Source organism: Melospiza melodia, chromosome 2, assembly GCF_035770615.1.
Source record: "Melospiza melodia melodia isolate bMelMel2 chromosome 2, bMelMel2.pri, whole genome shotgun sequence".
Lineage (NCBI taxonomy): Eukaryota > Metazoa > Chordata > Aves > Passeriformes > Passerellidae > Melospiza > Melospiza melodia.
The window spans coordinates 119,718,303-119,741,204 of NC_086195.1; the positions used below are offsets into that span (position 1 = coordinate 119,718,303).

The 22,902-nt window shown below is 38.6% G+C and overlaps 1 protein-coding gene across 1 annotated transcript in view; it reads right to left on the reverse strand.

Annotated features, from left to right (window-relative positions):
• Positions 1 to 22,442, reverse strand: part of GABRG3 (gamma-aminobutyric acid type A receptor subunit gamma3) — a 298,094-nt gene extending 275,652 nt beyond the window's left edge. The window contains exons 1-3 of the mRNA XM_063149731.1: positions 22,069 to 22,442; positions 18,776 to 18,924; positions 5,743 to 5,810 (exon numbers count right to left, since the gene is read on the reverse strand). Coding sequence (XP_063005801.1) covers positions 5,743 to 5,810; positions 18,776 to 18,924; positions 22,069 to 22,121 — 270 coding nt within the window. The 5' untranslated portion in view covers positions 22,122 to 22,442. The remainder of the gene's footprint in view (positions 1 to 5,742; positions 5,811 to 18,775; positions 18,925 to 22,068) is intronic.
• Between the last annotated feature and the right edge of the window lie 460 nt (positions 22,443 to 22,902).

Sequence of the window (22,902 nt, forward strand, 5' to 3'; positions counted from 1 at the left end):
TTTATAAATAGATTAGGTGAGATAGTGAGATAGAGTTAGAAAAACACACTTCAAGTTAACAACGAACTGGGCATCTGCCTAGTGCTCAAACAGTGACTTGCACTATCTTTGAGAAGATACCTGTAAAGGAAATACTTGGGGGTATTTCACAGGGGGCTGAAAACAGGATAAAATCTGGCTATAAAGTAGCTCTGCCATATGATGGAAAGATTCAGCAGGCTATGTTTCTATAATTGCAGCTGTTCTAACAATCATTTTAACAAACAGACATAAAGACAAATAGATATATCAAACAAATGGACATAAAGACTGAAAATATGCAAGAATTTCAAGCCTAATCATAAGCTTTGAGTAGTACTTTAGACAAGTCTCCAGATATTTAAGATTTTTTTTTTTCTTTAAGATTTTTTTTATTCTTTAAGATACCTATAGTGTCCAGTGGAGAAGCAAAACGAGCATGTGGGGACTTTGAAAATGAAGTTCAAAGAAGTCTACCAATACATTAAAGGGTAAAAGAGAGTAAAAACTGCTTTTATTTTAGAATACTTAACTGAACAAATGGAAAATACAGCACCCATAATGCAGCACCCATATATGGCATAGTCTAGAGAGTAGACACAATACAATGAAGTGAAGTACATAAAAGAAACACTCTGAATTGCCATTTAAGAATACTTGAGAATAAAGAGATGACCAGCAGGTAACCAATTACTATTTTTATGGACAGGTAAGTACAGTTTATAAAGTTGCTTCTCCCACTCTCTTCAACATTCTTTCTGTACAGCTGTGTTAAAATGAGACTCCAGTTGCAAAAACCACACAGGCGTAAAATTCTTCCTTCACTAGCAATTTGTGCTGCAATCTCAGATTCTTGTAGCTACTCAGTTAACCCTGTATGTGTGAATGCATAAATACACAGACTTTGATGCCACTGAAGTTTAATAGCCTATTTAATCACAGAGTGTTTACCTTTCTGTTTCACGAAATTACTTCTAGGGGATTTTTCCCCCCACTATTTATGTCTGGTTCCCAATTTGATTATTGGTCTCTTTCCCTCTCTTTCCCTGTTCTTTTATAGACAAGCCAGTATTGCTTATCCGTAGAAAACCAGGCTACAGTAAGCCACGCTAAGTCTATGGTTTACAAAGCAATCTATAAACCTGTACAGCTATTGACAAGAACCAGAGGGTTGATGAAAAATGGATTATGGGTTTTAATGCAAAATCATATGCCTCCTGGACACCATTTTCAATGGAATATACTAAAGAAAAAAGAATTTAAAAGTCAGATTTCTAAAAACTGAGTGATATGAAATTCACACATCCGGTTTACAATATAAAGCATGAGGAAAAAAAACTGCAAATGAATTCTAAAATTAAAAATTAATTAAGAGAACTCATTTAGAAGACCCTTAATATTTTCTAATATGGTAGAGCAGTCATTATAATTACAGATATAACAAATATTTTCAATAAGAAAAGATTGAATTAAAATCTTGCATCCTACAACCTGATGTCTCTAATGACATTGCACCTTGAAAAGGAAAATTGAAGATTTCTTTAACTTACTTTATTAGATGATGAAAACCAAGACAAAGAGATATAATGTGCACTCAAGAACATATAATTTGGCTCATAGAATGCATCTGTCATTTACTTTTGAATAAACCAGATTTTATATTCTTTAAATGAGTCTAAGTCTTATTATGTTCTTGATAAAGGATAGGCAAGATATTTATATATGAGATGGCTCTCATTGATTAAAAAGACAGCCTAAAATTTTTGAATGGGCATTCATGTATATTGGAATTTTAAATTCAAAATACTTGTACTATCAATAGTATCTACCATTTCATACCATCATGTCATAACTCAAAATGCTGAAATTACTTCTTTAAAGCTATTGCCACTCACAATCACTTCCTAGTATCACTAAGTTCATTATTCAGTCTGTTCTTCCTTGTCTGTTATTACACAATACCTGTTTCTTTATATCAGGTTTTTTAAACCATGACCCAAAGAAATCTTCCATGTCACAGACAAAGGAAGAGTCACTCCTGTCTATTAAGAGAACAAGTTTCTATTGTCTTCATAAAGATATTATAATGGTGAGTCTCGAATAGAAGACCAACCACATTACTGTTTTACTCTTTCTGGAAATCTTGAGGTTTAAAATAGACATATTGAAAGTACCCAGAAAATGAGACACTGATAAGACTTTTAGGGGAAGTGGCAGAAACTCTCTGCAGAAAGTCTGGAATGCAGGGTTAGCCGAATATCCCTGTGGATTTTGGTGTCTTTGCCACAGAACACGACCTCTCCTTTGACTTGAAGCCTTTTTGATGACGTCCCTAACATTTCTTCCCCTTGTGGCAGTTACAGCCTCACTCTAAAAAGCTTCATTCTCCCTTGTATTCACATGCAGTTCATCTGAGATTAACTTTGCTACAAGTAGGTATCTGATGGCAACTGTCTTTTTCCTGACTGTTAAAGAATCCATTAGATATTAACATTCATGCTCAAGTCTAAGCATAATTGCAACAGTCAGTGACACCTGAAAAGCTTTGCTCTACAAAATCGGCTTGAATGTTCAGCTGAACACCCATTGAAAAAATATCTTAAAGAAAATTATTTCCTAGGTTTCACCCACTAGATGAAAATCACTGATGAAAACTGATCAGAAAATATACATGCAGAGTTTGATTTCTAGAGAAGCTCCACATGATTTTCCCTCAGAAGTGCTGCTGACTAAGAAAAAAGTAATTGAGCTAAGGTCTAAGTCTGGAAGTACACAGCAGGAAAGTCCGCCTTGTACGTGTTGATGATCTCACCCTTGAAATAGAAGAGATGGAAATCAAAGTAATCATCACTCTTTTTGATAAATCTTACCGAGTTGCCTGGACAGAACAGCTCAACTTTTAATAATAATTTAGGGGAAGAAAGTTAAAATTTGTTGTCCTGGTGAGAAAAAGAGCATAGCTGGTCTCTACCAAGAATCTCCTTTTTTTTTCTCCTGAAATGAGATTTTCATGCACATTCCTCTCCCTTTGAAATTTCACTATATGACAGATACCAGACTGAAGATTATCTGTTCTTCCTTTCTTCCTCTTCCTCTGACACAGGTAATTTCTAGCTTCTATTTCTGTTCAACTCTTTGTGTACCCATGCTTCAGCGGTTCACAGTCTACATGAAAAACTGCTTACTTAAAAGTAAATAAAAAATTATTTTTAATTCCAAAAAGTGTTCAATTTTTTTCTTCCAAATAATGGCTACTGAACACTGTAGCCAAACAGTTGAAATAACACAAACTGGGGGAAAAGAAGCTTCTCAATCAGTTCTGCCATTTCAGAGACAAGCCATCATACAGCACAGTGGCTTGCAATTTTGTGAGGACTTGCCATCTTCACTGTAAATTTGAGACTGCAAGATCATTACTGCTATCTTATGTATGTTTGGACAAACTCCAAAGTAACAGAGCAGAAATGGAGCTTTTGGACAAAATTTTGCAACATTTGAGTACCTAATGTTAATTTCCTATATTGGTAATTAGGTTTGAGAACAGAAAAGAAATTCAAAAATTCTAAGGTAGTTCAGATTCGGTTTCAGTGGGATGTACTGTCCACAAGCACACCTGAAATAATGTCCATTTCTATTCAAAAGATTAAATATAACTTTATGCAATCTTGAGTCCTTAAACCTCAGATACCTAAATTTTTTATTTGTATTTCATTATTTTACTTATCATTCTGCCCTTACACATTACACATTTTTTTTCTTCAGCTGTAAGCAAGAAATATCTCAATGTCATACACTCATTAACCATCCTAACAAGACCATTTACTATAAAAGAGATACAATATGAGTTTTTAAAACAGATATTTTGGTGCATTTATCTATTTTGGGTATCTTGAACTCAAAAGGTATGTTGAACTAAAAGTTAATACGTAAGTAAGTCTGTGCCACAATAATCTTCCAAAACCCACTGATTTCTTATATTACTAATTTTTTCCTCCTACCTGAAGTACTTTTGATGAAATGCTTTCTTATTATTCCACAAACACTTCCAGCACCCCAAAATTCTACTTACAAACTAATTCAGAGAGGCAAAGAGCAAAAACACATTATCCCCATTGCTTTGGAACAGAGTGCCCATTCCTAGAGTAAATGCAAGCCAGAGGACCCTCCAATAAATTGTTCTCCAGTGAAGTCATTATGGTATGCTGTCACCCTTGAGCCAAGAATGGCACAAGAACAGACGAGAGACCCAATTGCAAGGGCAGAAAAAGAAGCTTTATTACAAAAGATTAATGATTATTGGTTTATATAGCCCGATACGATACACTCCCACTTGATTGGCTAGTTAATAAAAAACATCTTTCTCACACACCATCCTTGAGAAGAACAGGAAAACAAAGTGGAAAACACCACCTGCAGATTGTTTATACTAGCAAGTTATCACATTCCTACAACTCCCTAAAATTCCCAGAAGCCATGAGAAACGATTGCTGTTTCTCTCCCCCTGACCAGACTGGCATCCACAGCAGGCCATCAGGGAAGGACAAGATAATTAGCTATTTATTAGTTCAAGAATGGAGCAGCTACTCCCATTGCTTGACATTCAGTACTTCACATGAAATATCAATCAACACATTTCACAGTTGGTGAATATGACACCAAGATGTCCACAGCCCATAATTTGTTTCTGTGTTTACTTGTCAGATTTTCAACTACAAGGGTGCATAGGAGTCTCTGACCACCTTGTATTTGATATGCTGCAATGATTTGCCTACTTTCATATTTATAGGCAAAACCAAAGAATAAGGCTGAACAGACACCTTTTAAATTCAGGAGCTTTTCTTCCAAAAATATAAAAGACACAAGCAATGCATTCATTACATTCTCATAGGAACATTGTACATGGCAGCCTTTGAATGCCATTGTGAAAAGAGACATTGCTTTGAAGAGGTTATTTTAAAATCTCAAAGTACAGTAAGATATTAACAGGCCCTCCATTTCCAAGCTGTATTTAAAAAAAATCAACCTAATTTAAGAAGGGGCATAATATGATGAATCCAAACTCAAAAGCTGCACAAGCAGCCACAACTACCCATAACCCCATATCTACATAAACATTCAGCTTGCTTTTTAAATCTGATTATGTTGCTGCAGCACTGAGGAAAGAACTAGAGTTCAGACTGTAACAAGGGACCAACCATAGGTTTATTATTGCCACACAATCACATTCTCAGTTTCTCCTGCCTTTACACATACAGTACATCTAAGAATAACTTCTTCAAAGTTATACTCTTACATTCAAGAATGTTGGTAACTCAGTGAAAGAAAAGCAACCACTGAAAAGATGATGAATTCCAAATAAATATGCTGTTATTATATGATGACTTTCATTAACTCCACATTATTAAGCTGTATATTTGATTGCATCTTGAAACAACATCTCAAGAGCTTTCTTGAAAATTACTTCACTTCAAACTTTTTTTTTCCTAAGATGGCTATTTTATCACTGAAAATCTACCAGCATTTTTCAATAGACAACACAGAGCATAATATTGCTTACACATTTGTTCTCTTGATGAGACATAAAAACCAGAATTACAGCTGAAAACAGGAGTAAATCAGAATCAAAACAACTTATCACTGTGGTATTTAGTGCCTTTTTCAAAAGTTAGCATTGATGCCAAGATCAGCAATCCAGATAAAAATCTTTGTAAGTAAGTCACTTACCATATTTATTGATGACACAGGACCAATGCTGTTAACGTAAATGTCAACATCAATAACTGTCGGTTTTACTGTGGAGAAAAAAAAAATTAGTATTATTTTGCAGACAACATAAATAATCACTTTAAATACTTTTCCCCCCAATAAACACAAGTTCTTTTTATCAGGTACAACCACTGAGAAATATGGATAATGTATTTTTAAGAAAAACATGGTTCTATTCCTCCTACCCAACAAAAATAATTGCCAGAAATTAAAACCTGTACCACTTCATCATCATGATTCCAATTTTTCAGCAGCAATTTGTTGAAGAAACTTTCAGTGCTAGGCCTGGTAGCTCAAAGTAAAGCTCAAACCTAAGATGCCTGACATGAAAGTAGAAATAATGTAGTGTATTACTTTTTACCTTTGCCTCAACATTCACATCCTTTAGCCTGTTTGTTCCAGATCAGAAAAATCCTTCCAGATTACTGCAACTCATTAGCCCTGAAATCATCCTAACTTAGAGTAAAATCTGTATGAAATCTGGTTAGCTAAACCTAAGCAACTCCTCTTTCAATTCAGATTCATTCCCTTCAGACCACATTGCCTTTGCACTCTTTCATTCAGAGGGTTTTGAATTTGATTTGGTTTAGCCAATGCACATTTCCCATCAGATCTTCCATGTTTTCAGACTTCAAGGACTTTATAAACCAAGACAAGCTCTGTATTCCTTTCTTTTGCTGAGGCCACTAGGATTTCTCTTTCTTTCAGCATCTTTGGTGTCAGTGTAGCTGCTGGACATTACTGAGCTCTTACTGGTGACATAATCTAACTCTAAAATGATGCCACTCTTACACCAAAAGATACATTAGGTTTTTTTAGTTATACTGCTATTATTCTAGCCCCACCGGCTGGAAGAATACATTAAGCTCTAAATTGAAATCTGAATTAGAGGTTTACTTTCTCCAGAGTTAGCTGACTCAAAACTAAGTCTAAAGAATAAATGCTATTTTAACCTGCATAGTGAGAATTGATGCAAACTTGCCCCTAGTAAGCCAGAAGCTTCTGCTGGACATCTTTCTTTCCCACAGAAGCACCTTCTCCTTCTAACTGTTTTCAAAAATCTCCAGAGAATTTTCAAACCACTGAAGTTTGGAAACTATGTTGAACTTGGACTTTTTTCACTTACCCCCAGGCCTCCTACAATGAGGAAATGCAGGCGTATCAGCCACGCAAAACTCAGGAAGCTTTCCTCTGGGAAGCTACTGAGCAGAGAAGTGAGGAACAGCAAAACACCAAGGTTCTGACAGAAGCTTATCTCTGGTAACAATCAGTCAATTGGTCTAAAGCCATCTGATAGATAGACAGGGATCTTCACATGTAAAGATGAATATTTTTTGCCTGCATCCTCCAAATTTCAGACTATCAAAGAGGTGTCAAGTAGTTTTAAAGTACTTGAACATTTAGATGGTTATGAAAAAAGAACTTTCATGCTGGCCTGTCCTGTAAGACTTTGTATGTACATATCATTAGGAAGGCTATATCCCCTGTTGCAAAACCAGACATTAAAGTGGGTACAAACAGTGGTGAAAGATGATAACCATTCTCTCTAATTCATTTTCACAATTACAATTAAGTAACACATACTTTTTGACTGTGTATGGTCAGAACATCCAGGATTATTTAAGGTCATGGTTTTGAAGTGTCTGAAGTACCAGCTGATGAACTCAGATCTCCCCTTCAGCAAAAGAAAATGTGAATTCAGCTGAACAAGCTCAGCTGATTAAAGCAATTCTAATTGTACCCAGCTAATAACTAAATAGGAGTCTAGCAGCTTCTGGTAATGAGTTGCCTCAAAATGCAGTAATAAATGTCATTACACAGGAATTGGTAATAGCAAGAAACTACAGCTAGCTCTTCCACCAGAACAGCATTCATGGAATAAAGAGCTCTAAGCCTTAGAGGGTTTATGCACGTGTCTACCTGGAAGCTCAAGGCTAAGGAGTTCTGGTGAACATTAATGGCAGTGGACTTAAGGATGCAAATTGGCATGTAACTGAATCTTGGCAGGATCAGGAACAAAATTCAGGACCAGAACACAGTGCTAGAAATCTGTTTTTTTAATCTGATTAATCACTGCAGTTAAGTATATAAATAGAATATGAGGTGATAATTTTTCCTGGATGTTCTGGACAAAATTCTCTTACACTGCAAAAGAAAAACATTAAGCACTGTGTATTAATGCTAAAGAGAATTTGATCTTACAGTAAAGGTCTAACCTTGAAACAGAACACTTAACAAGGGTCACTTTTTTATCAGACATTTCCAGTGAAATTCAAATTGAAAATAAACAATAAAAAATTACAGGTAAGCTATTATACCTGTTCAATTTTTTTTATTGAAAGTTTATTTGAATTGTTTTTTTAAATTTTTCTTGAAAGAGGTAAAAAATACAATTGTAATTTGATTGTATGATAAATGTTTGTTCAGGTCTTAAAAGAAAAGACAGAAGAACATAGTTCTTGTTGCCTGTGGTCTTTCATGGATATAAACACATACAAACAAACAAAGGATTATCAGGTATAAATTTCAGATTCATCATGATAAGTTTTTAATTCAAATACCAACCAAAATGTAGCAAGGTTTTAAGATTATTTCCTCCAAAATGTATTATGAAAAAGGAAATAACTTAGTCTTAATGTTATCATGTCTTATTAGAAAGAACTCACCCTACAGTGCTCTTAAAAACAGAACTGAGTTTCATGGAAATATGAAATAGCTACACTATCAAGAAGGCTGGACCAGATGATCACTGTGCTCCCTTACAACCACTCTGTGATTCTGCAATTTCAATGCCTGCTCAGTTTTTCTGTGTATTGCATTCATTTGTGACTGCTCAGTTCATGAAGGAATTCAAGCCACACATGAAATTGCTGAGCTGCAGATGGAGCTTTTTTTCTTGCACTAGAAGAGCACTCATAGTGTTGTTGACAGAACAATTAAAGTGTTAATACCTCACTAAGTGCTGACAATAAGATTAAATATGGATACTCAGCTACAGGACTGTTTTGTTATTGGCCTAAACCCAAGATAGTCCTGAAGAGCTGTCAGAAACTTAGAAAAAATACTGGCAGAACCAGGTGTATACAACACGCAAGAGAGCAATTAAAGGTTGTCAAGAAATGTACCAGCCTTCTCAAAGTTCTCTGAAATTCTATTTAATATATGGCAGTAACTTTCCCTAAAAGACAGTGTAATCACGTCTGAGTAACTGCAGTGTCACACTGCTACTCAGGGCTACCTAAGGTAACCTAGCTGCTTAGCACAGTCATTTAATCTTCAAGCATGCTGGTTTTAATTGAGATGGGGATTTATCAAGCCAATCAAAATGTTTTTAAACAAAACTAAGGTCATCTGATCCAAATGCCCTGACTTTGAGACAGACAGTGTTTATATTCCAGTCAGCTTTGTAACTATCACATTGCAGACACTACCAACAAGTAGTGCCTACAAACTTTAAAAACATCTGACAGTTCAAAACATATCTAGGACAACCATAGGATTCTTCTAGTCCTGCACTGTGGATTTAAACTGGTGAAAAAAACCAGTACCTGAGCTTGAATCTCATAAAAATCCAGGAAGACATTACTGTTGGACACATATGAGTTGATCATGTGTATAAAAAAACTCAACAGATAAATCAAGAGAATTTTAAAAGACTCTTGAGTAAATCAAAAGAGGGAATGTTATACAATTTCATGTCATGTAGGGGGAAAAAGCTGCAAAAAGTTCCTGTCATTTTATTATGCCTATTTACTACTCTGAATTATCCTGTCCTTTTAAAAAAGAGATCTTTTGATAGATCTCCACTATTCAGAACTTATGATGCTTATTTCATGAATGAAACTACTTTTCTTCCTACAGAAAGCTTCCTCCACATTTGAAGTCTGTCCAAATAGCACTAATGTTCCTGCATAAATCATAAATATTTAGAAATATTTTTTAAATTTTAATATTGAGAAATATTTTTACAAGCCAAATTAAACGGAGTATGTCTTACTGAGTTGCCATAAATTTTAAAATAAAATTATTTTTTGTTGAGAGTTAACCTTTGTTACATTGTTCAACCAAAACCCAGGTTTATTCTGGTTTTACACAACACATCAGTGATAAAAAATTTAGACCAATACACATTTATAGAAGCAAAGCAACAAGAACCAGATTTTTAGAAGGCACATAACTACATAAAAATCACAGTATGATCTCTGTTCAAGAACAGGGCCACTTGAGTTCTGCCCAAATTTCACAAGACTTCTGAATACAAACGACTAACAAGATTGGCTCTGCAGTAATGAGATATTTTTTTATATTGCTCTATAATGATATTTTACATTCCCTCATTACCACATAAATTGCTATTTTTAAATTAGGACAAAGCTGTAATAAATCATTACACAGTTATTGGTAACTGTAATAGTAGTGATTATAGTGTTAATTTTTACTTCGCATTGGTGATGATGACTATTCCAATTTTCCTACACTACCTTATAGGAAACATCTATTTGTCTAGCTGTTCCTATGAAACAAACTGCTTTGCCAACAAATCACTTCTCAAGACCAAATACTGTTGGCTAACATCTCCATTTTACAACAAATCACCACATTTGAAGAAAAAACTGGTAATAGGAAGTGTTAAGCCACCATCTCTCAAGGTATCTAAAAGATGAGTGGATGTGGCACTTAAGGACGTGGTCTAGCTATGGATTTGGCAGTGTTAGGTTAAGGGTTGGACTCAAATAACAATCTTTTCCAACCTAAATTATTCAGTGATTCTCTTCTACAATGCTACGAGTCTATCAGTGAGGAAAATTAAAAACCCTCATTCTTCCTGCATGGAAGAGAATGGGCTTGAAAACAGCTGTCAAAGTCCTCGACTTGCTACAGACACAGAAACTGACAGAAATGACACCCATGTGTTTTAGGTTCAAACTACCAAAACAGAACTGCAAATGAAAATCAAAAGAAGAAAAAAGTTTGGATTAAAGCAATACCAGGATGAGAACACAGTCCTCTGAAAACAGTATTTTTTTACAGGCTAGGTTTGGTTGTCATTTTGTCCAGGAGTGTGAATGACAGTGTGCACATGAACGGACTCCCTCAATTAACTACAAATCACTTTTATTCTTCATTTCCCACCATAACTATCAATCAACCTTCAGCACTTTCATCCTTCATTTACCATTCTCTAATGCACAAGCTGTAATTTTTAAGTATTATGTTGTGGAATGAAAACTGTAGATCTTAATGGTTAGGCTTGTTTTTCAATCAATCCCTACAGTTTTAATTTTTGTTTTACTTATATTCATCAGAGAGGAGAATTCTGGTGTGATATAGTAAGACTGAGCAATAACAGAATTTTTTCCTGCAAAGTCTAGCAAGGTAGCAACCAGGGTCTGGATGAACAATAGCAGCCACAAGAAAACTATACAGATGTAAAAAATGAGCAACAGTATTTAAAATAATATGTGCAGAACATAGTATGTCCCTGTTTAAAGACGACAGAACAATTAGTTTGTGCCACTAACACTGAACATCCTTGCATTTTACTAATACTTTCTAAGAAACCTCATTCATGACAGCATAGTCTGGGCAATCAGAGAGGGAAGGGATAAGGAGAAAAGAATTTTCTCATGTAAAAACTTTCCCTGACTCTTACCTAACTTTCAACCCATGGCATCCAGAAAGTTTGCATGCTATACTCCCATGATCCCCTCAGATTAAAAAAGTGATAGTGAAGCTATAGAAAAGAAGAGAGAATAAGAACTAGCGTCTTCTACATTGAGTTTTGTGTGTGACAGTTAAGACTAAGAGTCAGGCAAACATTAACTGTCAACCAAACTTTCCTACCTACAATGCTATTCAAGAAAAAAGTTCCATCTGTGTATGCGTCAACCCATTTCAGCAAATAGTCTCTGTCAGGAAATAAAACACTAAATAGAAATTATCTGTGTAAATTAATTATTCACATTCACAAAGATAAGGCTGTATTTTAAGGGAGCTTGCTGTTTAGTAATTGGGTAAAACACAAAAGCAGTACTTTTTTCAAGCTCAGAGCTTACACACAAGACATAAGCATTTCAAAGATACAAGTGGCTTCTTAGAAACGAGATAAAGGAGCATTTTATATAGGCAAAAAACTGCATTAGCAGGGATAAATTATTGGCAGTAAATTATTAGGTAAATTCAGAAAAACAGTGTTTGAATACTAAAATATTTCTATATAGTGAAGTACAGTAAGCTTAAAGTGTTACTTTCCAGCATTTGATTTAAATCAGGTGATCTAAAAAAAAAAAAATTAAACTGGGGTTCTTTGGAGAGTTTTAAGCAGAAACATTGACTTCTAGGGCTTCAGGCTCAAAGCACTGGACTAAAATTTCTCTTCTTACACTTTCAGTATGGCACATTAAAATTTTACCTGAGAAAAGGATGAATAAAAAGTAGGATGTTTCCCCTGAGGGTTGAAAAGCTGCAAACCAAAGCAGGTCAGAAAGCCAAGGTAAAATTTTCCCCATACTCAGTCCACAGTTAAGCAACCAGAAAAGCAGAATTCAGGCATGAAGAAAGCTCACTGTCAAGACCCAGTCCTAATCAGAGTTGCTCCCATGCAGGATTTTCAAAGAGCCTATGTTTAATGCACTGGACCAGCATCAAAATAAGACTATTTGTTTATGCAATCTTTCAAAAGTCAAACATGTATCACAAAAACCTGAAATGGGTATTTTGGAGTGTTTTATAGAGTAGTTTACCCCTAATTTGCTAACCTTGCGATTAATATTCTAGAAATGTCCATGGCCAACACTGCAAAAGAAGGCATCAGTTCCTGAAAATGGCAGAGAATTAGAACTCCTGCAGAATCAAAAGAAATCCCTTCTATCATCCCACTCAGAACAGAGACTGCTCTCATCTTCATTGAACAGCAATCCTTTCCTCAGGAACATTCTTCTTCCTGAGGATTTCTAGTTAGACAGCGAAATCAGAACAAAAGCCTCTGAAAGGAAGACAATCCACTTCTACCCCACCAAAAAAGAACAAAAAGACAAGTATCAGTAAGAACAATCAGTGCATTTCTGATTTTTTGTTATGATTTTTTTCATTGAGCTCTCACTATATTCAGCCCTGTTTCCTACTAGTTCTTAGCCACAGCACTCTGTGTCCTCAACATGAGGTTATTCATGTTTATTCTTCCATATAAATCTAAATTAGACTAAACTCTACAATCTTCTGCAGTGCCCAGTACTACAGAAGTTGGATCCAGGACTATGGCTTTCCCCTCCTGAGTGCTGCCATAATACAAACAGAATTTACCCCATCTCTCCTTCCCATGTGCTCTACGTTTACATACAAGTTGGCTTTCCAGGTACAACTCTCTCTGATCAATTCTGAAGCAATTAATGCCTCTCTCACTATTTCATGTTATAAGATGCCTGACACTGTCTTGTAGGCTAGCACCAAAAAGGACTTAGAGCAGAAAGCAGTAATTTGACCTTGCATGACACTTCACAGCTTTCTCTGCACTATGATCTGGAAAATACTTTGATCTGTCAGGCAATATGCAGCCCTCTGTCACCACGTATGGGGAAACCTAGCTGGAGCTAATTTAAAGAGCATCAGGTGTGGCAATCATCAGCTAGCAAAAATAACTTGACAGCCTCTGTGGTAATCGCCTGCGGTGCACTTCAGGGTTCATTTCTGTGTGACATGGTAGGAAAGCAGGTCAGACAGGAGAAAGATTGTGATACTGCTTCAGAACTCAAGATTTTCAATAAGATTGTGGCTGGAAAAGGACTTGTTCTTTAAAAACCAACAGAGTTGTTTCCTCTCAACCAACAGATTTTCTCCTCGCACACACTGAGAAACTGGTTATATTAGTTGTGAAGAAAACTTTTAACTGCTTTAAAAGAGGACTGCTGTTAATGCTCCCAAACAGCACAGTAAAGTACATCAGACAGAGCTTAGTCTTCTGAGTTTGCTGATTCAAATGAGCCCATCTATTTGTACCAGCTCTGCTTGTACAAACCTAGTCAGGGTAGTGAGAGCTGCACAGCAGTATCTGAGACTGCTCTCATCTTCAGAAATATGGCTAATGGTTGTAAAGATACTGGAGAAGTAAAGAAAACCAGCATGACTCTCAAGACAGCTAGAACTGGCAGAGTCATATTCACTTCATATTCCAAAGTGAATTTATTTGGGCTTATAAATAAAAAATAAATACAGATGACTGCCAGAGGCTGCAAGGATGAAAGAAGGAAGGAAGGAAGGAAGGAAGGAAGGAAGGAAGGAAGGAAGGAAGGAAGGAAGGAAGGAAGGAAGGAAGGAAGGAAGGAAGGAAGGAAGGAAGGAAGGAAGGAAGGAAGGAAGGAAGGAAGGAAGGAAGGAAGGAAGGAAGGAAGGAAGGAAGGAAGGAAGGAAGGAAGGAAGGAAGGAAGGAAGGAAGGAAGGAAGGAAGGAAGGAAGGAAGGAAGGAAGGAAGGAAGGAAGGGAGTGTTTAAAAGCAAAGCAAAATTCAAAATTGGTGTTTGTTGAAAATGTCTCAGAACACAGACTGGTGAAGCTTTCTTCAACATATGCAATTCAGAGGCTTCCCTAATGTAAGGATACATCTGAGAAAGAGAAGATGTAAACATGAAATACAAACTGCCTTACTACTCTGCTGTTCAAAGCCTAACCTAGGGTGAGACTTTTTCCTTCCCACTACTAATGGCACATTTTAGAAACCTCCCATATACTAACTTTTTGACTGATAACTTTCACAATTAAAGAAAAAGCTTACATATTAGTTTCCACACATAAGCTCACTCAGGAAATGTGACTGGAAAACGCTCCACTTAGTTAAAAATTTTCTGTTTAAGGTAAATTATATTACATATGAAGTTAAGCTTGAAACCATTTAGGGTTCTGAAGACAGCTGTTCTTTGCCATAACTTTGTTGGGGTCTAAGCTGTCCATGAAGGAAGGTGAGAGGGGAAGATTTCATTAAAGTAAAATGACTTTGAAGGAAACTGTGTTTTGCTTCATTGTTGGGTTTCTTTTGTTTGTTTTTGTTTGTTTGTTTGTGTGGTGGGGTTTTATTGTAGTTTAAATTTTAGACCTGTCAATCAAAGAAAAAAAAATCAATTACAAAAATCTGGTTTATTTCTAGAATCTAAATTAAACTGAAATATTTTCAGCTCTAATTATCATCATTCCGTTCTGTGCCCTGTTGGTTTGCCTAGTATTTCTGTTTCATTTTATTAATAAAAAGAAAGTAAAATTTCAGGGCCAGAACCTGGTCCTACTAAATTTCAGGATTTTTATCAATGTGACGTGGGAGAAAAAAGCACACTTGCAGGGTAGCAAGTCTTACTGCACCTGCACGTAGAAAATGACGCACGTCCATTAAAGAGGTCTTTTCTTCAAAGCACTTTGAAACAAAACACAGAATACCAGCCTATGGAAGAGATGTTAAGACCTTCACAGTTCGGAATTGGTTTAGTTTTTTTCTAGGATTGGTGCCTTTCATACCATGCAAAAGACCTGAGTATCTCAGATCTATAATTGCAGCTGGTAAAAAAACAGGTGAATGGATGCTTTACATCATAAAACACTTTTCTTTTTGATCTAATCAGTACACTGTTATTAGCTCTTCAGTATAAAGTGCTTTCTTTCTTTTTTTTATTTTCCAGTTCAAAAAGGCATATATTTTTTTGTGGTATAATAGAAACTTTCCAGATACCACCAGTAAAATAAAAACCCTAAAAAGCCATGATATTCATGGAGACAAGAAATCTGCCAAATGTGTGGCCACAGGGGATGCAGTCAGGCATTCCCCTGCTGGTAGAACACTGCTTTGTTTCCAAAGATCAAAGGAAATCTCCTTTGAGTGAGACAGGTCCTGTAAAGGTATCACTTTGCTAATAGCCTTCACAGGTTAGCTGTTTTGCCTAATATTTAGTTTGTTCAATCCACTCATTAAAAATCCTGGCTTGGAACCTTGCAGGTGATGCCTGAAGTTCTGAGTGTAGATTGTGCCTACGATCTGAGCAACAGCCACTTATGTAGAAGCTGAGGCCAAGTATAGGCCAGGATGAGGGGAAAAAGGAAAAAAGTCCTAGTCTTGCATGCAAGCAGAGACCTACACACTCTTTACAGTGGTTTAGATGTGCTTGGGTGACAGGAGGAAAGAGGGTAGCCAGGTGTTCACAGTGCCCTCACTGATGGCTGTACTGCTGGCCTGGAGGAGATGAGATTGCTGACAATGCCAGTGCCCACAGTACAGCAAAAGGGCACTCAGAATATGCTTGTACCAGGTAGGGCTCTATTTTGAGCTAGCCAAAATATCAATTGCCCTGAAAAGAATGAAAACCACAGAGAAGTCACTGCCTGTGCCAGCATGCACTTTGATATATTTTATTCACCACAGTCTTCTGCTCTCCTCCTGGCTGCAGAAGTGTCTTCCCAAGTGATCTGAAACTGACAATCCTAACCTTAGAAAGTGCAAAGTATTTCCTGGGCCTTTCTGACTGCATTCAGAACAAAGATCATTTCCTCAGGACGACAGCTAAAGCTACACACTGTTAGAAATAGTGGATTTGCAATAAATGATTGAAAAACTGAGTGAAGAGCAGCGTGACGTGAAATGGTGAGTGTCCCTGTCCTATGGGTCACACAACTTACTTCCCAGCAGTACCATGCTAATGTAAAGGCCCTAGTGAGTAGGGACTGTATATGAGTCCTGGATTTAACCCTCAGTATTGGCTGAACTGCTGCTTGAATCTGAGAATCCCTTCTCACCTCTTCTACTGGTTCACTCCATGCTTCCTCTAATTTCCAAAACATGCATTTTCTTATTGTATGGTCTATGTTATCTGGCACACTACCTTTTCTTCCTGGTGCTCTAGCTGGTATGTACTATGCTTTAAAGTATTTGTATCAATACTGAGACCTTCAGGGCAGCAAGACAATTCTGTCACCAAGACATGTCAACCACCTTGTTAGGAGGATAACCAGCTCCCAGATGGAAAGGAAGATGTGCTTGAGTGTGAGGCACCAGCCAGCAATTCAGGGAAGTTATCTGTAATGCCTGATTCTCTAGCATTCCCCTTGTGTTCTCCTTGCCAAATGCGACAGCTCCACAACTTCAAAAGGGCAATGTTATTTATCTGCATCAAAGGTAGGAAAGGTGCAAAGAGGGACCAGGGGAGGAAGCACAGATGAACTGACTTCTGTAGCATTTGAACAACACTCAGCACAGGTTCTGAAATAGCCAGATTATTATCAAAGACAAAAAACGGCCTAGGACCAAGATGCTTGATAGAAACAGATGTAGTTGAGAACTATAAAATCTGTTTGATATATGAACAGCTGTGTAATTTGACTCCTTTCTCTAAAACAAAATGTTGTGGAGACACAAAAGGAATTATTTTGGTAACAATGACTTCCCAGCGCTGTAAGATATGTCTGACCTCTACTAATTTTATGGCAATTGATATGGCGACTTTGAGTGATTACTTTGCCCTACATAAGCATAATGTAATTTGCTCTGCCTTAAGTCAGTGATCTGAGGACACAGTGTACAAAATAAATAAAAAAAATTGTCTGAGACTGTCTTCCAGATGTTGATATGGGTGGAAAAGTGTGTTAAAGCATTTCTCCATCAGATATTAAAGATAGCTAAATCCAGCATGACAAACGAAGTAGAGAGAGATAAATGTCACTCTGGGATAAAAACAGACACATCTATAAAATATTATCTTTGTAAATACTATGGAAAATCAAAGTCATAGCTATAAAAAAGAACTAAACAGACCCTCTTTTTAATACCACAGGATAGTCTTTGTTTTTCTGCAACTGTTGCATTATTGTGTAGCTATGAAACACTCATAATTGTAATGATGAATACATATAGATGGCTCTTGCTTCCCTCTAAACCAATCCAAAGGGATCACCTAGAAAACATATGAATACATGTGCCATTAACAAACAATAATTTCACTTATAATCAGTGGTAGGAATGCTCCTCTAATCCCTGCAAATATCTAGGGAAAGCAAAATATATAAAATATATATTATATTATGTGATTATTTTGAGTATTCCTCAGTCTCAGTTTGTCCTGAAACACATGCAAGGTACAGTAAATATAAATTACAAATTCTCTCTGATTGCTGTCATACAAACTTGCTATGAACAAACTGAGCAGCAGTTGTGCTACAGCCAATATGCTGTAGGGGTGCGAACTGAGAAAAAAGGGCATAACTCCAATAGGTGGAGCACTAAAAACAAAACAAAATAAAACAAACAAAAAAAAACCAAACAACAAAACACCACAAAAAAACAAACAAAAAAAAAACCCCCAAACAAAATACCACAATTGGTTTGAAACCTCATTATACAAGTTAAAACAATATAATAGCCCAAGATGCTAATATGCAGGTACCTACAGGCTCTTACTTAAATTTTATACTTATATGTAGTAGTGCTGACCATGATATACTCTGACTCTGTAAGATTTCTTTTGGAGATGTCTGCTGGTTTGTGGAAGATCATCTCTGGAGTTGCCCTATACACAAGCAAATCCCAGTGCCTTATTCTCTGCATTAAGGAGCACAACTTTCAGGATCATATTTTGAAGAGAACAGGTGCACATTCTTCTCTTGCTGTGTCCTACTTTCTGTTTTAATATGCTGAGGTTTATGCTTCTCAGAGTGTGAGATTTTCAGCATGGACTGGATAACAAAAGATGTGTGCTCCTCTACCAAAGACCTGCTGAATACTTAAGGACTAGCCCTTCCATATCCTTACACAAACTCTGTACAAATCAACAAAATTTTAGGACCCCAAGCTACCACCAGATTTCCTTGTGAGAATTAGCATTTTTAAAGTACTTGGAAATCAACTTCAACCAAAAAAATTTAATCTACACTTCCCCAGATATTTGTGCACACTTCCAGAATATAGTAACATAGCTACTCTGCTCCAGAGAAGCTCATCCTCACTTGTGCAGAAAGAAGTACTTACTTCCAATATCTGGCCGCAGCTTTTTGTCATACTCTCTCAACAGCTTGTTTAGTATGAGAGTCACATCTGTATCTTGTGTTTTTGGAGCTAAAACCCAGTTTTGGTTAGTTGTTCCATCTTCATATTCATCATCTTCAACCTTTCTAGAACTGCAAAACAAATGAAACAAACAGGTATTATTTTACATTACTACAATAGGATGCAACAGGATGCAGCAGGATGCAACAGGTGCAACAGGATTCTCCCATTAACAATTGCTGAGTATCTGTGGATGGGTCATGATTGACAATTGTTTAGAAATTGTCTTCTGGAAACGTCTTCAAAAAGTTATACTCTAGAAGATAATACAGCTATCAGAGTAGTATTTTATATCCTGTATTTTAATGAACCTATTCTGACTAGTTTACAATATACTTTTACAAAGAGCGAACATCTGCAGTATTACTTTATTAATACATCAAGACAACTGATTCATCTCTTGCACAAAGCCTAATAAGAGTATTAAAAATTCAGATCTGTTAATGCTTCCTGATCATTTTATCCTATTAATAAATTATTATATTCTCAGTGCATGAATTTCAGAGTTTAATGTATTACAAGGCTAAGAATTAAGAGCTCATTCCTTGAATTTGAGATGGATTATCACAAGCACACAAACACATTGAATAAATTAATCTGAATTTCCCTACAGCTTTAGTAACTTTTTTTAAAAACAGTACTACACCAAGAGTTGCAACTTTATTCATTTATAGATGGATTATGTTTATTTTAAGGCTATATTAATGCAAATGTCATGAAACTACAGTTTGGCCAGAAATCACAACAAGAGCTATTTTCACACAAGACTAATTTCATTTGTGCAGCTTTTTGTGCACGGACTTTAAAATGTTGATTTGAAGATGATATCTTCATCAGATGTATCTTTTGGTATCTTAGAAACCAAATCTGTTTGATGCCTCTCACTGGAGAAAATCTATGACAGACTGAGATGAAGTTATCAGGAGAAAAGATAACCCCAGTGATGGAGCCTATGTAAGGAATCATGTATTATTTCAACCTGCAATTGCCCAGGGGATATGATGTCATTTTGCAATTTTTTTACATAAATGTCAATAATTATGTGAGGTGCAAAGCAGTGGAGAATGAGAGGAACAAGCCTTGTTTATTCATGGGATGTGCTACACACATCTGTGCAACTTTCTTTCTCTCCTTCTCCTTTTCTCCATAATGACACCAGTGTATTTTAAAATACCTCAGATGTCCAGAAGACTTGATAAATATTCTATGTGAACATAAAAAACCTGATACAAATATAAAAATTTAATCACAGAGCATCATCGACCCCCACATTGCTCAAAGACCACAATTTGAGAACAAAATGAAACTTTAAACTGAAACTGCTTTACAGCCAATATGCTCCTAAAGATTACCCACGAATCACTTAACATGACCTCACAATTTGCAATTGCTGTAGGCACAATTTCTATATAAAAATAATTTTTAAAACTAGACCCTGGAGATTTTCTGAAGAGAGCTCATATAACTAAGCTGTAAAAGTAGAGAAAACTTAGGACAAAATTTTGAATAGACAACCACTACTTTTCTGTTATTTGGCTGTATTTTTTAAAAACTGGACTTTTTTTTCCCTTTTCCAATTCACCCAATGAGCATTGAAAAAATCAAGAGGATTTTGGGAGAATTTTTTTTTCCATCAGATTCATGATAAGCCCTGTGTCTTAATACTGCTGTTACAGAACCATTCTCAAAGGAGGTATCATCTCCAAACATACATGGTTGATATTTCCGAGCTGAAGCTCTGCAGTGGTGCTGAATTGCTGATAGCAAAGAAGGACAAATCATTTGTCTTCTTCTGCTGCAGCCACCACAACTTTACCACAGGCATTCAGACTGCATCTGGAAATGAGAAGTGAGTTCAAGCAGTATCATGATTCCTATTTCAGGGAGATGCTGCTTTAAAACAAGTCACTAACAAGAGTCTAACAAAGCACTGTCAGATGTTTTAGTCCCCTCACTCTAGCAGCTTCTTTCCTAGAAAGTACCTCCAAACCATTTAAATCCCTACCTATCTTCTAGATTAAGATTGGTGGTGGAAGAGGTTTCGCTGTGGATCAGACTAATACACTAGACACATATTTTTCAAGCTTTTTTGCTTTCTCCCTTAAGAAGTTATTACTTCCCTTCCATTGCTTGTCTCTACATAGCTAAGGCAGTAGTGCTCCTTCAAGGCACTTGAGGTTGCATTTTCCTTTTGTAACCCTACAGGTGACTGGCAATTCCTCTCATATTCCTGTGATCCAGAGAAATAACTACAGGGTGATGACAAGCCAGTCTCAAACTAGGAAGGAAGAAAGGCTACAGGCCTTTCCCCAACTCTTCGTCAGTTCTGATTCTGTAAGGAGACAGAGAAGAGACTGTGCATAAACTGCAGGGGAGGAAGTCTAGAAAACTCTGAGAGGCTGTCAGGGAAGGGTTTCTTTCCTGCAATAGGTGTGTCCCATTCTCGCTGTGGAGGCTGGCACGAAGCATCCTCTAGTTCCTGCGGGGATTTAGGAGATAGACACCATTCAGGTGTGGGGCAGGCTGCCAAGGAGGACGGGGGAAGGCCTTTGAGCATGCCTGCAGCCTGGTTTGTGCCGGTTCCTTCAGGGGGAGCGGAGCTGACCCCTCTGACTGGGTATTCCGTGAGGGTGTACACAGCCCCGGACAACCAAAAAGACCGAAATCCAAAAGGTCAGGGCTGACGCTGCCGACTGTGCCCCTCTGGCCTCTAGGAGAGGGTACCGGACCCCCTTCCCGGCCCTGAGGCGGGGACCAGGGGATCACGCACCCCGCGGCTCGTCCCTCACGCCGACCCCGCCCGCGGATCCCCCAGGGGTGGCGTGCAGGGAAGCCGGGGCCGCGGGGGGAGCCCGGGCAGCTCCAGCCGCTGTCCCACCGGGTGCCGGCAGCCGCCCGAGGGGGAAACTTTCTGCCGGGCCGGCTTAGGACAGGGCCCCCGCCGGCGACCTCCGGCTTCACGCGGGGTCGGGAAGGGACAGCGGCGGTGCCACCGCCCCGGGCGCACCCGGAGCCGGGCGGGTCCCGGGATGGGAGCCGGGTAAGCCGTGTTTGGGAACAGAGCCCCGGCACGGCGCGGAAGAAGGTGGGGAGAGCCCACTGTTCTTCCTGGGTGCCGAATATTGTGCAAACTCCGGCAAATGGGACTTCAGCTCTCCAGCCCCGGTGCAGACAGGAGAGGGGCTGGAGGGGAGGCGAGGGGAGCGCAGACTTACCAAGCGTGGAACACTGAGAGGAGGAAGAAAACCGGCAGGAGCTTAGCGGACATGGTCCGGACAGCGCTGGCCAGGTGAGAGGTGCGACAGGATGAAGGAAACGTTGCAGAATGTTCACATGGAAGGGAAAATGAGGCAGTGAGGTAAAGGTCTGAGCCTCTCCTCCTCTGTATTCTCAGCTTAATACCCTGAAGAAAACACTCTCTTCCACAACGCTCCAAGAAGGGAGGGGGGAGGCGAGAGGGAAAAGAAAAAAAAAAAAAAAAAAAAGGCAGAAGAAGTGGAACGAGGGGGAAATCCCAGCGGAGAGGCCAGGTATAAATCAGGCTCCGCGGGCTGACAGGTGTTCAGCGGGCGCGGAGCTGCGGCGCGTCCCCTTAGCCGGCAGCCAGCAGCCGGGAGCAGCGGCGCGGCCTCTCCCGCTGCCCGGGCTGGCGCTGGCCGTGCCCCCCGCGCGGTGCACAGCGCCGAGCAGCCCGGGCCCCGCCGGGCCGCGGGAGCCGCGGGGCGGGCCGGGCCGGGCCGGGCCGGGCCGGGAGGGGGGCGGGCCGGGGCGGGGGGAAGGGGCGCACCTTGCCCCCCCCGGAGCGCCTGCCCGCAGCCAGCCCCGCAGCGCGGCACCGGAGCGCTGCCGGGGACCGCCCCGCATCGGAGAGCACCTCGTCCCCCCTCCCTGCCCAACAGGTTCCCGCCTCGCCGGCAAGTGGAGGAGCCGGGAAGTGAACCCTGCCCCCGCCCCAGCGGGCGCACACACACGCACACTGGAGAGGGGGAGCAGCAAACCCGGCAGCCGCAGTCACTCGGCAGCCGGGAGTTCTCCCCGACATCAGCAGC